General features: G+C 47.0%; 5 protein-coding genes across 5 annotated transcripts; 1 reads left to right on the forward strand and 4 right to left on the reverse strand.

The window, feature by feature from the left end:
- Positions 1 to 409: 409 nt before the first annotated feature.
- UA08_00329 (AP-1 complex subunit mu-1) lies at positions 410 to 2,079 on the reverse strand (the record flags this gene model as incomplete). The annotated part of the gene is made up of 6 exons (XM_020260123.1): positions 410 to 490; positions 550 to 924; positions 990 to 1,479; positions 1,537 to 1,766; positions 1,839 to 1,967; positions 2,041 to 2,079. 6 exons carry the CDS (start codon positions 2,077 to 2,079, stop codon positions 410 to 412), a joined length of 1,344 nt encoding a protein of 447 aa, XP_020124788.1.
- Positions 2,080 to 3,047: 968 nt separating this feature from the next.
- On the reverse strand, positions 3,048 to 4,006 carry UA08_00330 (hypothetical protein; the record flags this gene model as incomplete). The annotated part of the gene is made up of 3 exons (XM_020260125.1): positions 3,048 to 3,221; positions 3,282 to 3,520; positions 3,625 to 4,006. 3 exons carry the CDS (start codon positions 4,004 to 4,006, stop codon positions 3,048 to 3,050), a joined length of 795 nt encoding a protein of 264 aa, XP_020124276.1.
- Positions 4,007 to 7,120: 3,114 nt separating this feature from the next.
- Positions 7,121 to 7,841, reverse strand: UA08_00331 (hypothetical protein; the record flags this gene model as incomplete). The annotated part of the gene is made up of 3 exons (XM_020260126.1): positions 7,121 to 7,553; positions 7,658 to 7,748; positions 7,802 to 7,841. The coding sequence occupies 3 exons, from the start codon at positions 7,839 to 7,841 to the stop codon at positions 7,121 to 7,123; spliced, it is 564 nt and encodes a 187-aa protein (XP_020124275.1).
- A 916-nt stretch (positions 7,842 to 8,757) lies between these two features.
- On the reverse strand, positions 8,758 to 10,209 carry UA08_00332 (hypothetical protein; the record flags this gene model as incomplete). The annotated part of the gene is made up of 1 exon (XM_020260127.1): positions 8,758 to 10,209. One exon carries the CDS (start codon positions 10,207 to 10,209, stop codon positions 8,758 to 8,760), a length of 1,452 nt encoding a protein of 483 aa, XP_020124274.1.
- A 1,575-nt stretch (positions 10,210 to 11,784) lies between these two features.
- On the forward strand, positions 11,785 to 12,708 carry UA08_00333 (hypothetical protein; the record flags this gene model as incomplete). The annotated part of the gene is made up of 1 exon (XM_020260128.1): positions 11,785 to 12,708. The coding sequence occupies one exon, from the start codon at positions 11,785 to 11,787 to the stop codon at positions 12,706 to 12,708; it is 924 nt and encodes a 307-aa protein (XP_020124273.1).
- Between the last annotated feature and the right edge of the window lie 165 nt (positions 12,709 to 12,873).

Here is a 12,873-nt window from a genome sequence, read left to right on the forward strand (position 1 = left end):
TGCTGCTATTTCTGCTATTATCATCTCATGCGTGAATGAATTTGGATCTATGCAGTGCAGTGCGGTGCATTGCAGCCTTGGGAGTGGTGGTGCTGGACATTGATGATACATTAGCAAGAATCATGTACATAGCATAAATCAATATGCATGAAGAGAGAAAAAGAAAAAGGGATATTTCAGAAGACATGCTCTTATTTGCAAACATATCACGTGATTATGAGTGTTGAATATTTTGGTAATCGAAGTCATCCCGACAGAAACAGACTAGGGAGAGAAAAGGACAAGCTTGTCTATCATTATGATAGAATATCGTGGTTTTGACTACTGATGTTAATATCATAATAATAAATAACTTTGACTCGCTTGTGCTGTACAGTACAGTAGCTGCAACTGTACTCAAATAACATCATTATTGTACATCTGGTAACCGGACGGCGATGTCGCCTGATTGTGTGATGTATCGCACCCAGGGTAGAGATGGGTATTGTAGCTGTGAAAGAGAATTAGTTAGTTATAGTTTCGACAGACAACGGGGATGAAAAAGTTCACCTTCGGTTCGATAATCTTCAGATACCGCACTTGTATACCACTTGTTGTAAAGTACGGTATCTCGAATTTGACGTTTATAGGACGCTTCCCCTTTCCGGTCTGGCCTGCTCCTCCCATGCTGCCTCCAAATCCACCGGTCATACCGCCGCCGTGCTCGTCGTCGCCCTTCACAGAAGGCAAACCAAGCTCGGCACGCATAAGGAACTCCTTCCCACCACCGAACTGTTTAATTTTCCAGATAATTGCCGATTTCTCGGGCGCGTAGTGGACCGATCCTATGTTGGTGCGGAAGCGTGGTGAGTCTGCATCCTCGGGAACTGGGACGAGAATTTCGACATTGTTGGCAGTGCTGCGGCGTTTGAATTGGGCTTTTGCCTGTTATATTATTAGTTATAGTTCATGGTTCATTAAAGAGAGAGTGTGTGAGCAATAGTGTGTACCTTCAGCATGTACTCGATTCTTGAGCCAGAATGCGACTCTACTAAGCATTCAACCCAAATCAACGGTTTCACTTGTGTATTGAGACGATAGCTCATCAACTCAAACTCTCCGTCCGGCGGAATGAAGCTGATTGTTCGGTCGTTCTCGAATCTTGATAGACGGACACATTGATGGAACTTGACATCTTCCATTTCGATCGCTTTGCCTCGAGTCGCACGCCCCGTTGTTTCAAACATGACTTTATCGTTTAGCCCCAAGCGCAGCTCAGGCATTCCGCTAAGATAGCATTTCATCTTGATAGCCCCCAGGATCTCCGAGCGCAGGACATTTCCGCTTGCCGAAACCAACAGATTGAGCGACTCGACAACATCCAAGAACACTTCGTTCTTTCGATAACGGATACCTTCGCTTCTCCACGAGACTGCGTTAGTGACAGCAATGGGTGGCCGCGCCTGCACCTCCAGTTTATGTGACTCTTGTGTGATATATCTAATACTCGTCAGCCAATCCTATATTCCTCCAAGTTCGAAAAGGCTTTCGACTGACTCTTGTAGAATCTTGCTCTCGGTAGTCTGAGGGTATCCAAAGTCCATCATTTCGTCCAACAATTCGTAGATGACAACAAAATTGTCCCGAATACTCTCCTCCTCCAGCTCTTTGAAATATTCAGTGAAGACTTCAACGATCTTGTGGAGGAACAGGAGGATTTCCGTTGCATTGGTGTTTCGTTTCGTTAGCGCGAGAAGGTAGAGGTTATTATGGCGAATATACAAGTACTGTTACGACAGTGTTCCAAGATTAGCTGCAAACTATCTCGACCGCGGCGGGGCAAAGCGAATTATACGCACGTTGATGCCTTCGTGCGAGAAGCAAGGAGGTACAGCTGAACTTTCTTCTTCGGCTTCACTGAGAAGAATAGGGAATTTCTCGACTGCTGACATCGGGATGTCACCGCGATAATTGCGGGCAAGGAGAGCCTGTGACCAGCAAGCGCACACACATACATCAGCACTATTCCGAAACCATAAACTGTCGAAACAATGGCCATACCTTGCCCTTTAGGTCTAGAAAGAAAACAGCCGACGCCATAGTGTGAAAGTACTGTGCGAGGTCCTCCGGGCGAAGTCAGAGGGAGGTAGATAGGGTGTTGGCGCTTTGTGTGTGCACAGCTGTGGTTCACGAATATACCGAGGAAGATTCAGAATCGCATTGCGACAAAGACCCCTTCCCAATGCAAGTTCCCTTTGTTTATAGCACTCAAGTCACGCGGACCTTCAAGGAGACGATGGTCACGATGTTGTTTATCAGCGACTGCGGGCAACTTCACTATGACTTCCAGTTTCCAGAGTCCACATGTGGCCCGTCCGGACTGGACCAATCAGAGCGCTGCGTTATCCGCCTTCTCAGGAGTTCCGCAGCCCAGCCAGATTAGGCCTAGCGCGGGTCTGCAATGCACATATTTTTTCTTGCTTTAGCGTTTCTCTCTTCTCTCTCTCTTCTTTTTCTACTTCAACGCTCTCTATAGACAGTGCAAGACAACACCTGTTTTACTCTGGCTTTCTGTCAGGTGTACTCACCAGGCTTATCCATTGCTGACCCTTGCGATATTGAGGTGCGGAGAGTAGGATTTTTATTTCGGCGATTCCATAAGAGCTGGCTGTGCATGACATCTTTGGACGTCCTTTACGGTTGCACAGGCGGTGTCAGAGGAATCATACATACTTTTGTTGACTACATTCTCACTTCTAGTAACCACTTCTAGCATTAGAACATGTATCAGATATGTATTTGGAGGAGATTGGCCGGGTCAAAAGTTAGGTATATAATACAAGATGCTGTTCAACCAACTCAAAACGTACATCACCCCTTTCTAGTATAACAATGCATCAAACGGCCACATTCAACCCAAAAAAATATAAAATACATGAAAAAAGAAGAGCATTAGCTGAAAAATATAAGTATCTTTTTTCCCCCAGAGCACTGAGAAAACTGATATGAAACGCCGTTGAAAATGCTCCTTCCGCTAACCCCGTTATCAATTCAAGATCGGATAGGGATCATGCACTTGTCAATCCTTGGGGAGCTAATATTCGTTCTTGGGCGAATTTATTTGCTGCAACTCCTCCCCTCTCAAGTGCAAGGGCTCCAACGATGGCATACAACGTGTGTGCGAGAACGACATCGACGCCGGACTGGACTAAGTCATTGGGCTGCGGTTCACCAGATGTCAGCTTAACATGTACAGGGCCGTATAGTAAAAACAAAAGGGAAGGATCTTTTTGCATGCTTACATTTCTGGGTCCCCATCTCATAACCCTTACCACGTCGTATTTCTGCGCGAGCTTCGCCATATTGTTCCTATGCGTAACCCATCCACGTGAGTTATGGGAAAGATTCTCCAGTCCCGCTAAAGCAGGATGATTGAATGCTATCTTCTGTTCTGCCGGGCTTAGCGGAGGCACTGGGTGTTTGTATTTGGTTGGATTCTGAACTAGGCACAACGATGCCTGCAATTGTACTATCCTCTTGCCTGTACAATCGTAGTTTGCAATTAGCACATGTGAAGAGGAAAGAGAAAGAAATATTATGCGCATTCATCTCGTCCTATCCATAACCGGAGACAAGGAGACATACCGAGTAGCGCTAGGCGGTCATTGAAACCTCGTCGACCCTGATCAAAACTCTTATGAGTCACCGCCAACCATTTGATATTCTCGGATAACATTTTGTCTCCATCCTTTCCCAACAGTGAAATATAGAACTTGTCCAAAACCGCCTTGTCTTCGTTGACGGGATAATGTGGGCGTTTACTCTCAATTGCATTCAGACTGAACGGAGATTTTGCACCAGGAGGAGTGTACGACCATCGTGGCTTTTCTACCTGTTCTTGATCTTCGGCGCAAGAGGACGAGCTCGAAAACTTGCGTTGTGAGCACGGAATCGAAGACGGTCTGAGGGAAGAGCGTGCTCGCGACGATAGCACTCGCATCGAGTGACGAGTGACATTTGTGGCCATGGTGTAGCCGGGAAAGGAAAGAACGACGCGGGGGAGAGTTCAACGAAAGAGGAGTTCGCCGTAGCAATGGTGTTCTGGTTAATGAATGATTGGTGTTATGGAAGCGCTCGGCGACGATAATTGATTATTTGGAGGAAAGATTTCTTGTTTCCGCACTAGCCCGTTTTAGTCAATACCTCAGGTGCACCGCCAAGAAAACCCCCTGAACAAGCTTAGCTTCATCTTGACTACCAACGTTGAGTATCACTCTCTAGTTCTATACCACAACATTCGCCAGCTTGAATAGCGACCCAGCCACTAGCATGAAGAATGATCAACTGAGCATCCCACGATACCAAACGCTAACTAACTCATGCAGCACTGAGTCGCCATTTCCTTAAACGGCGGCGCCCAGAAGCCACTCCAATCTTCTTCAATCTCACTGTATCTTTATCTCAAACATCCTCAAGGCAGTCAGCAATTCTTAGGACTCGAGGCAAATGCTGGCAGAATATACAGATGCGATGTTATTTCCGACTGCCGTTACACAAACGAAGCCTCCGTCGAAGGATAGGCAATCAAAAGCATAGGCGCCCAGTGTGACATCAGCTCGGTCCAGTAACAGAAGGCTAGTTTTGTAGGTGCCCTAGATGTGACTAGATTGCGAGAAGTGGACAATTTCTGATGGTTCTATTTTGGCCACTCTCACATCGAAATTAGACTTTTCGCTGTCAGTCCGATGCCTTCGACGCTCGTATCCCGTAGAGGAAATGGATCTCATACAATGATATCCAACTCCACGCAATATTGAAACATAGCCATATCATGGAAACACGTGGTGGCCAATGGTCGGTGGGACATTTGGAATCTGTGGCCGTACACGTTTCATTTCTGGTGATACGAAGACTTCGAGGCAACTAGGTAGATCAGTCTCGAATCTAAGACAGTAGGGTGCTGGTTTCAAATTATACTACATGCCCACAGCCTTAGAAGTCGGGTATATGCAATGCTATGAACATGGTCCAAACAAAGAGAGACCGACATGGCGGATGGGAAGAAAGTCTGTGTCACTCCTTCACAAACAATAATAAGAGCAGCTAACTGCCTTTTCCCCATCATTGCTGGGATGCTGTCACACCGACGGCCAGGATGAGCAGAGGTGAACTGCCGTTGGCCGTTGAAGACATTGGATCCATGCATTCAGTATCCGAAACTGACAGTAACTACTTTTTAGCTGTCAAGTAGTCTCAAAGTGTGTGTAGACATGCTTCTTCACTGGAACTCGTGTATTAATCTCTCGTAATAGGTATACTTCTTTGCTGAAACTAAGTCAGATCATTGTATGATTTCGAGATATCATAATATAAGCTACGCACTAATCACTGTATCATTCTTGGCTGCTCAAAGCTCTTTGGAAATGCGCGCATTGACTTTGTTCGAATTCTTCACACCTGCTTCATCCTTCTTTTCTATGCCCAATAGACGTTGCTCAAGAAACGGAAAGACTGAGTAACTGCCAGACGGCTATAGCATAAGCTATTTGATAACTAGTCTAGCCCTAGAGAGATTTGTGAGATGTACTTTCCATTGAAAGTAAGTATAAGGTAACCAGAGCGACCATCAGCCCTTAAATAATCGAAGCGGTCAAGACAAATAGAGCTGCAGTGAGGCGGCCAAAGCACAATATCTCTATTCCATTTGTACGGATATGAGTATGAGTGCTGCTGCCGTACGACATGGGGCGTCGACTTGACTACACACATGTGTTTCCGTCACCTCGGCAGTCATCCGTGAAACCTGGATCGGTCTTCTTCAAGTAGTTTTAAGCCCTGTTTGGTAGTTACTTGTCCTTTTTGGCGGTTTCCTCGACAAGAACAAACAAACAAGAAAAAGAAGGAAGACGAAAAGGAGGCTGTACGCTATCTGTCCGTTGGGCTGCAATGGAAGAGACAACAAGCACATAACGCTGACTTCAAAAAAGTCTGAGATAGCGGTCTGCAAGAGCATTGATCCAATCAGTTGAAGGTCTTCAAGACATATTAAGGGTAGGTGTTTGTTGACTGTCCGTATTGATGAAGGTATAAAGCAAGCCCGAGATACTCCTCTCGAGGACAATGAAATGTGAAGTTTTCAAGTCTGTCAGCCTATCTCTCCAGTCTCGAGGGGAATCCACTGCACTCGTTTAGATATTTGTGTCTTCTTCCAACTACCGTTCAGGTTATGCATATCATAGCTTCAAATTCTTGCTTCTGTTCAAGTTGAACCACATTTACAATCCTCGCATACTCGAGATATCTTGCCCTAATTAGTCGACGTCCAGTCCAATACAGTACACTTCCAAGAGCATCAAATCATCGATATATACCCTCCATGGCGACACCAGTCTCCAAAGTACACAAGAAACACCAAATCTGCATCATGAAACCGTGCAGCAGCAGCGAAGAAGGCATGGATGCAATGTCCCAATCCGTCCACTATCCACCTTCGCCTCCTCCTTTCCCTCCAAATCCACCTCCGAGTCCCGCTCAGAGGGTTCGTGAGTGCCAATGATGGATTCCCTCTTTCTGTTTTGTCGCTCAGGTATGGTCAATTCAATCGTTTTTGGTAAGGGACTCCCAATCCATTCCAGAACACAGACTCGTTCGAGACTCTCTGTTGACAACAATGTAACTGATGTGATCAGAATTAGAAGGAGGAAATATAGTAGCCAGTCATATTCAAAGTCTGAATCGGGGTTGTCTAATGCGGAAAGGGAGTCAGATTGTTCAAAGTCATAATGTTGATGGACTCAGTGTATTGGCTGGCGGGAAGAAATTCAGACCTGGTTGATCACTCTAATAGTATAGAAATTCGTCTTCCATGTAACTGAACTGTCTACATTAGTATTTGAAAGCCCAAATTCCGATCTTCATATTTGCTTCGTATGTCAAATAGATTTCCATAGTGACAATCTATACCACCTTCATAACCAATTAACACCACGTAACAAAAACTAAACAGAAAGAATACAAAGTAGTCCAGTGTAGAAGGCAGTATATATCATGCCTCAAGATGGTTATAGTTATCTTTTTAGTACGAATATAGCATACACAGGGAAATGTTCAATGACAGACAGAAATATCCAAACACTTTGATTTACAAAGCAAGGTAAAGAGCACTTAGCGTGCTAAGTGCCACCACAGTCCAACCGGTCTGAATAACCTGCTTGTTGGTGAAGAAACGACCGGTATCCCAGATCAAATGTCGCACGCCGTTGAAACTGTGGAAGGTGAAGGGCATGGCAATGCTGAATTTAAGCAAGACCTTAGCTAGCAAAGGCAGAGCGCCAAAAGCAGCTGCAATCGACGCAGACTCAAGATGCCAGCCAACGACGGGCGAAATGAGGTAGGCGGTGGCGAAGACGTAGAGGGCACCAGAGAGAGTCGAACCCGTAATGCGATGCAGACCACTAGCGTACCAGGTGATCTGAGGACGGTAGATGGCTAGATGGGGAGAAACCGGGCGCTTGAGACGTTGCTGAGCAAGGATTTTGGTTGGGTCGGTTGTGTTTGTTGTGGAAGAGGTTGGTCTATTGGTAGTAAGCATATATACGTTAGTCGAGAGCCTTTCCTGCGATCCAATAACAGAAATTGGAGAGCCGGGAAGCAAGTCCAAAAGGGGGAAAGCAAATACCTCAACTGCATATAGCGTCCAGTAGCAATGGCAGCTGGGGACGCGAACTTGGCCATGGACAAGGTCAATGACGAGGGGGATTGCACGGCCACTTGATACCGGTTAGTGCATGGTCATTCATGGAACTGGGAAAAGCAAACATACATCGCCGCAGCGATTGCTGCGCAACCTTCTGGGAAATCATCGTGAACTATCTTTGAAGTGACAGCAACAGCAATTAACCGTTTGCAAGTAGACGGAGAAACGAAGGCTTGTCGGCAAAATGTCGACGAGCGTCACGGACGGAGAACCTCGGGACGCAACTGCGAATTCCGGCTTCCGGCCAATCAGAGAGGGCCCAAATGTCAGGCTCCAGAAAGAGCAGGCGGTGAGTATTCTACTAGCCTCTTCAATTATTAACCACACAATTTCTGGTTTTCCTCTTCTTCTTCTTCTTCTCTTCCTTCTATCACGGGCCTCATGTTCACAACCTGAACTATATCACTGCCATGTCTGTGGACAAATTTGTGTCTCATTGCTTCGGCTTTCTGTCGTGATCGCAGAGACTTGTTTTCAAGGTCCTAAGAGGGATTGCCCGTCGTTAATCGCCCATTCTTTTCTGTCAATGAAATGGAAGGGTTTCATATCAGGGATACATAATGCATACATATATCTTCGATATTGAGTAAGTCTATACCACATAGGTGCCTTATAATTTCAGGTCTGTCACCTGTATTTGTTAAAGCGCGCAAGTAAAGTGACATTACAACGTTACATATTTAATCTTGTAATGTGAATAGACTATGTACACGAGACAAAAGTACTTCTTGAAAAACTTAATTATTAAATATACATGAGACGTGTTTCTCATCAATCATGTCTCCCCAATTCGCGTGCGAACCTTGGAAGATTTCTGGATGCCATGACCTGGAGAGTCCTCGGATCCGGAGTCCGGGACGTCAGTGTTCGCGGAGAACAATAGAGCCTGCAGGTCTGCTGAAATATTCGACACCTGCTGAAGTATGCTCGACATCGACGCTTAGCCTGCGCAAGCCTTGCGGCGAATGAGGCATGATGTGAGGTGAAATGCTTTTAGTGTTCGCTTCGTAGCTTGTTAATGTTCACTGTTTGGAAGCAAATCTTCTGTCGAAATAACGCAAGACACCCATAACACTAGCAGCCTCAACCTCCATTGCCGGCCGCTCAGTAATGGTAGGTCCGAGACTGTCAGTCAAAGAAGGCTCGCGTGGCTTGGGCAGCGTATGCAACTTGGGAAGCCAAGTCGACAATTCATCACTTGCTTGTGAGAAATTTGGATGGCGTGAAAGTGTTGTAAATGCATCAGCGCAGGTCAAAGTAAGAGGCGATGTCTTGCTGGGCATCGAAGTTGAGGGACGAGGTGCCGGCCGAGACTGGCAGCAACCACCGTCGGCTCCTTTCCCGCCACAACATCCACCAGACGAGCCACTAGCAGCTCGAGAAGCAGCAAGTGTTTTGCAGAACAGCGTACTGCGAGGATCGGCTCTGCACTGTGCGCAGGTTCCTGGGCCATTGGCGCATGGATTTGTCGCTTGACTGATAGACGGTAGTGTCAGCTCCCGTGCATCCCCGTCAGATGGCGGTGGCGTGAATTGTGAATAGTTCTGAATCGGAGCCAAGCGATTCTGCTCGTATATATCATGTCTAGACTCTTGGTCCGCCATTTCGGCACAGATACATGCAGTGCCATCTCCACAAAACCCGCAACGCTCAGCAGGCGGGGTCGATGTGGTTTTGTTCTCTACTGACACTACACCTCGGGGGGCAGAGAAACGAGCTGTGAAGTCAATCTCCATTTGGTCTGGGTCATATTTAATTGTCAGCTCGGAGGCTGAGCGTTCATTGTCTTTCTTTTGCTCGGACTCGTCGCTGAAGTTTGTGGCTTGAAGGACATCTTCGACGCACTGACAATGCGTGGTTGAACAACTTCCACAGCCTGCGGCCACCAAGTCGAGTTGCTCATTTGAAGCTTGAGGCTCGGTGGCCTGTGTATTGAGTCTTTTGTGACTTCCTTTACGGCGTATGTTAATAGGAACTGTATCGGGGATAGTTTCATGGCTATATTGTTGGTTTCCTGCTTTTCCTTTCTGGCTTCTCTCGAGAGAAAGCTCCTTCTCCAGTGAATGGCATCGATTTCTCCACCAAGAAATATCGGAATGAGCCTGATCAAGGTCCTTGGTGAGTTGGGTTATTTGATTCCGGAGCACCAGCTCAAGAGCGTCGTGGTCATCTTCGATTTTCTTTATTTGTTCTTCGAGTTCGCCCACTCGTGCAGCTCGCCTCTCCCGGAAAGCACGTTGAGCCGCGCGGTTCTGGGCTTTTCGTTTTGTAGGCGGAGTGTCGGTAGCGGGCTTCCTGCCTGGTTTTGGCCGTGGCGGGATGACCCATTCCTTAGAGGTCAAAGAACCCGATAGCCCCGGGCTAGGAGACATACTACTCATTCCAGGCTTGGGCTGCATGGCAGGAGCCAAAGCCGGTGCAAGCAAGCCGGTCGACACAGCGGCCGCTGGTGGTGAAATGACGGCCGACGACATGCTGTGGGAGAATATTTATGTCTTTAGTGGTGGTGAGGTGGTCTGACCGACGGTCGGAGTAACCTCGGAAAACTGTGCGGTACGTACGTACTCCCGAGCGCAGTCAGCAGGGAGTATCGCGCACACAGCGTCGAGGGAGATCTGGCAGTGGCCGGTGTGTGCGTGCGTTACGATGCAGTCACAGATACTGGCAATTGATTGAGCTGAAGGGTCTGGCGGGAAGGCGAGGGAGCAGGGAGCATGGAGGGAGAGGCAGGATGTGTCGGGCGGGAGGGGAGAGATTTTGATCAGATTAGATTATCTGCTGTGCGTGCGCATCACGTGAGCACCGGCAGTCGTAATGCCGATGTCGCTGCCTGCAAAGTCTGGGAACTGCTTCATCTTATCTGATCGTTGGACGCATCTCCATTGGCGGGAGCCCAGCGCAGCCCCACAACGGACTGTCTGTGGGCGATCCCACACGCAACTGGCCAAGTCGTCCTTGTCCAAATTGAGACAAGCAGAGGCAGAGAATTCTCTTCTGCTCCTCACTTTGCGCTGGCTGACTCACTTATTTGCCGATCTCGGTTCAAACACGTACCTCTCCCTTCTTTTCCGGCATTGGAACACCCAGCAAAACCTGACCTGGGAGCCGGGAGGCGGACGGGCGTTGCACTCGCTTGCGGTATTTGCAGGTGCTTGAAGTACACCACAGGAGGTCACCTCTGCACAATCGGCCAAATCAGTGGTTCATGGGAATGGTATACATAGCCATCCTATCAATGTTGATACTCCTTAGACTGACTAGGACCATGATCTACCGTACGGCAGCTAGAAAGCAGAACGCTGCACCTACGTACTGATATTACTAAATGTGTGGAGTCTAGTAAAAGAGCAGCGGAAAAACTTAATACGTACGGTAGAGTCTGGTTATAGCGAACGGAAGGTCTCCCTATATCAGAATTGATCTCAGCTTAGATTATTTAGTTTGGAGGTGAAGGGCTAGGGTGCTCTTCATATCCAACTGAACTCATTTCTAAGCATATTGACTAGCGCCCTGAGAGGCCTTCCCTTCGTTATAGTCAGGTGACTGTATGTCCCAACCAAACTTGTTGCTTCTTGGCAACAAGTGTGGAGGATGCTCCAAGTCACCATCATCACGAAACTGCTCTCGAGTACTGATCTCGGAGTATAGGCTTGCTTACAAAGTGTTATAACTTAACTGTCTCAATATCTTGAATTGACCATGTTTTATCGATTAATTGATGATCGTAGAACATTCCTGTTCCGCAAAGGCATCCATCCGAGAGATGTCCCTCCTCCAAATACCCATCTCCTTTAATGTCTCCCCTCGCTTTGACACAGTTGCAACACCATTTATATTTCGCATTCAGCGTAGAAAATACATCTGGTGACAATCAGTGCAGGCACGATTTCTAACTACTTAGGGCTACATGATCACGCTAGTCCGTTCCTGTCCATCGTCATTGAGTGATTTGATTGGCGCGACATCAATCTTGGCACTTCTTTGACTCGTTGAACCAGGAAACTGCTTCATTGTCATAGCATACCACTCGCTCGTGGAATACTTGAACCATGTCTATCAAGACCGTGGCTGTTGCCGGAGGCACCGGGTCTCTGGGCGATTTTATTGTAAAGAGCCTTGTGTCGTCGGGATTCGACGTGACAGTGCTCATCAGGAACGCCTCGTCGTCACGAAAAATCGAGTCCCTGCCCGTACAGGTCAAGAAGCGAACCGTTGACTATACGTCGCATGAGATCCTCGTGTCTGCTCTCCAGGGAATTGACGCTGTTGTATCACTGCTAAACGGACCCGGCCTGGATTTCCAGCCAGCCATTGTCGAAGCTGCCATCGAAACAGGCGTCTCGCGGTTTCTGCCGAGCGAATTCGGTGCAAATACCTTTAGTCCCAAAGCCGCGGAGATTCCGATCTTCAAGGGCAAAATTGCTTTTCAAAAGTATTTGAAAACAAAAGTGGATCAAAATCCCACCCTTTCATACTCCTTAATCATTCACGGGCCGCTTTTCGACTTTTGTCTGGCTCAAGGGCTCCTCTGTGATCTTAAGAATCGCCAAATGACTGTTTATGACGGTGGTGATAACAGATTCTCAACGACCTGTATCACTGACCTTGGAACGGTTGTCTCTGGTGTTTTGAAGCATCCGGAAGAAACAAAAAATCGAGCCATCTTTGTTGAAGGGGCAAATTTGTCTCAGAACGAACTCTTGCGTATAGTTGAGAAAGTCACAGAGGGGAAATGGATCACGACAGATGAAAATCTATCAGATCTGAATCAAGCCATGCATACCGAACTGAGGAAGGACAGTCCGAATGCAAGTGTATTTGTGCCAGGATTCCTCAGGGTTGCTATCTTTGGTGGATCGGCGTACGGCTCGAATCTCAGAGAGCATACCCCCGGACTCGATAATGATCTTGTGGGTCTAGATGAATACACCAAAAATGATCTAGAGGAAAGGGTAAGGAGCATTGTTGCTTGATTTTCTTGGGTTAGCCAGCAGATATCACATTTTTGACGCGTATTCGCGCATTGCAATACAAGAGTTTCGGGTTGTAGGGCAGGGAACGACGCAATTAATTTACTTGCTCATTATTTTTTTTTTTTGAAGTCATACAACACAAGTCATGAAAATGAATAACATAAG

The sequence above is a fragment of the Talaromyces atroroseus genome (genome assembly GCF_001907595.1).
Source record: "Talaromyces atroroseus strain IBT 11181 chromosome Unknown scaffold_0, whole genome shotgun sequence".
In the NCBI taxonomy this organism is placed as follows: Eukaryota; Fungi; Ascomycota; class Eurotiomycetes; order Eurotiales; family Trichocomaceae; genus Talaromyces; species Talaromyces atroroseus.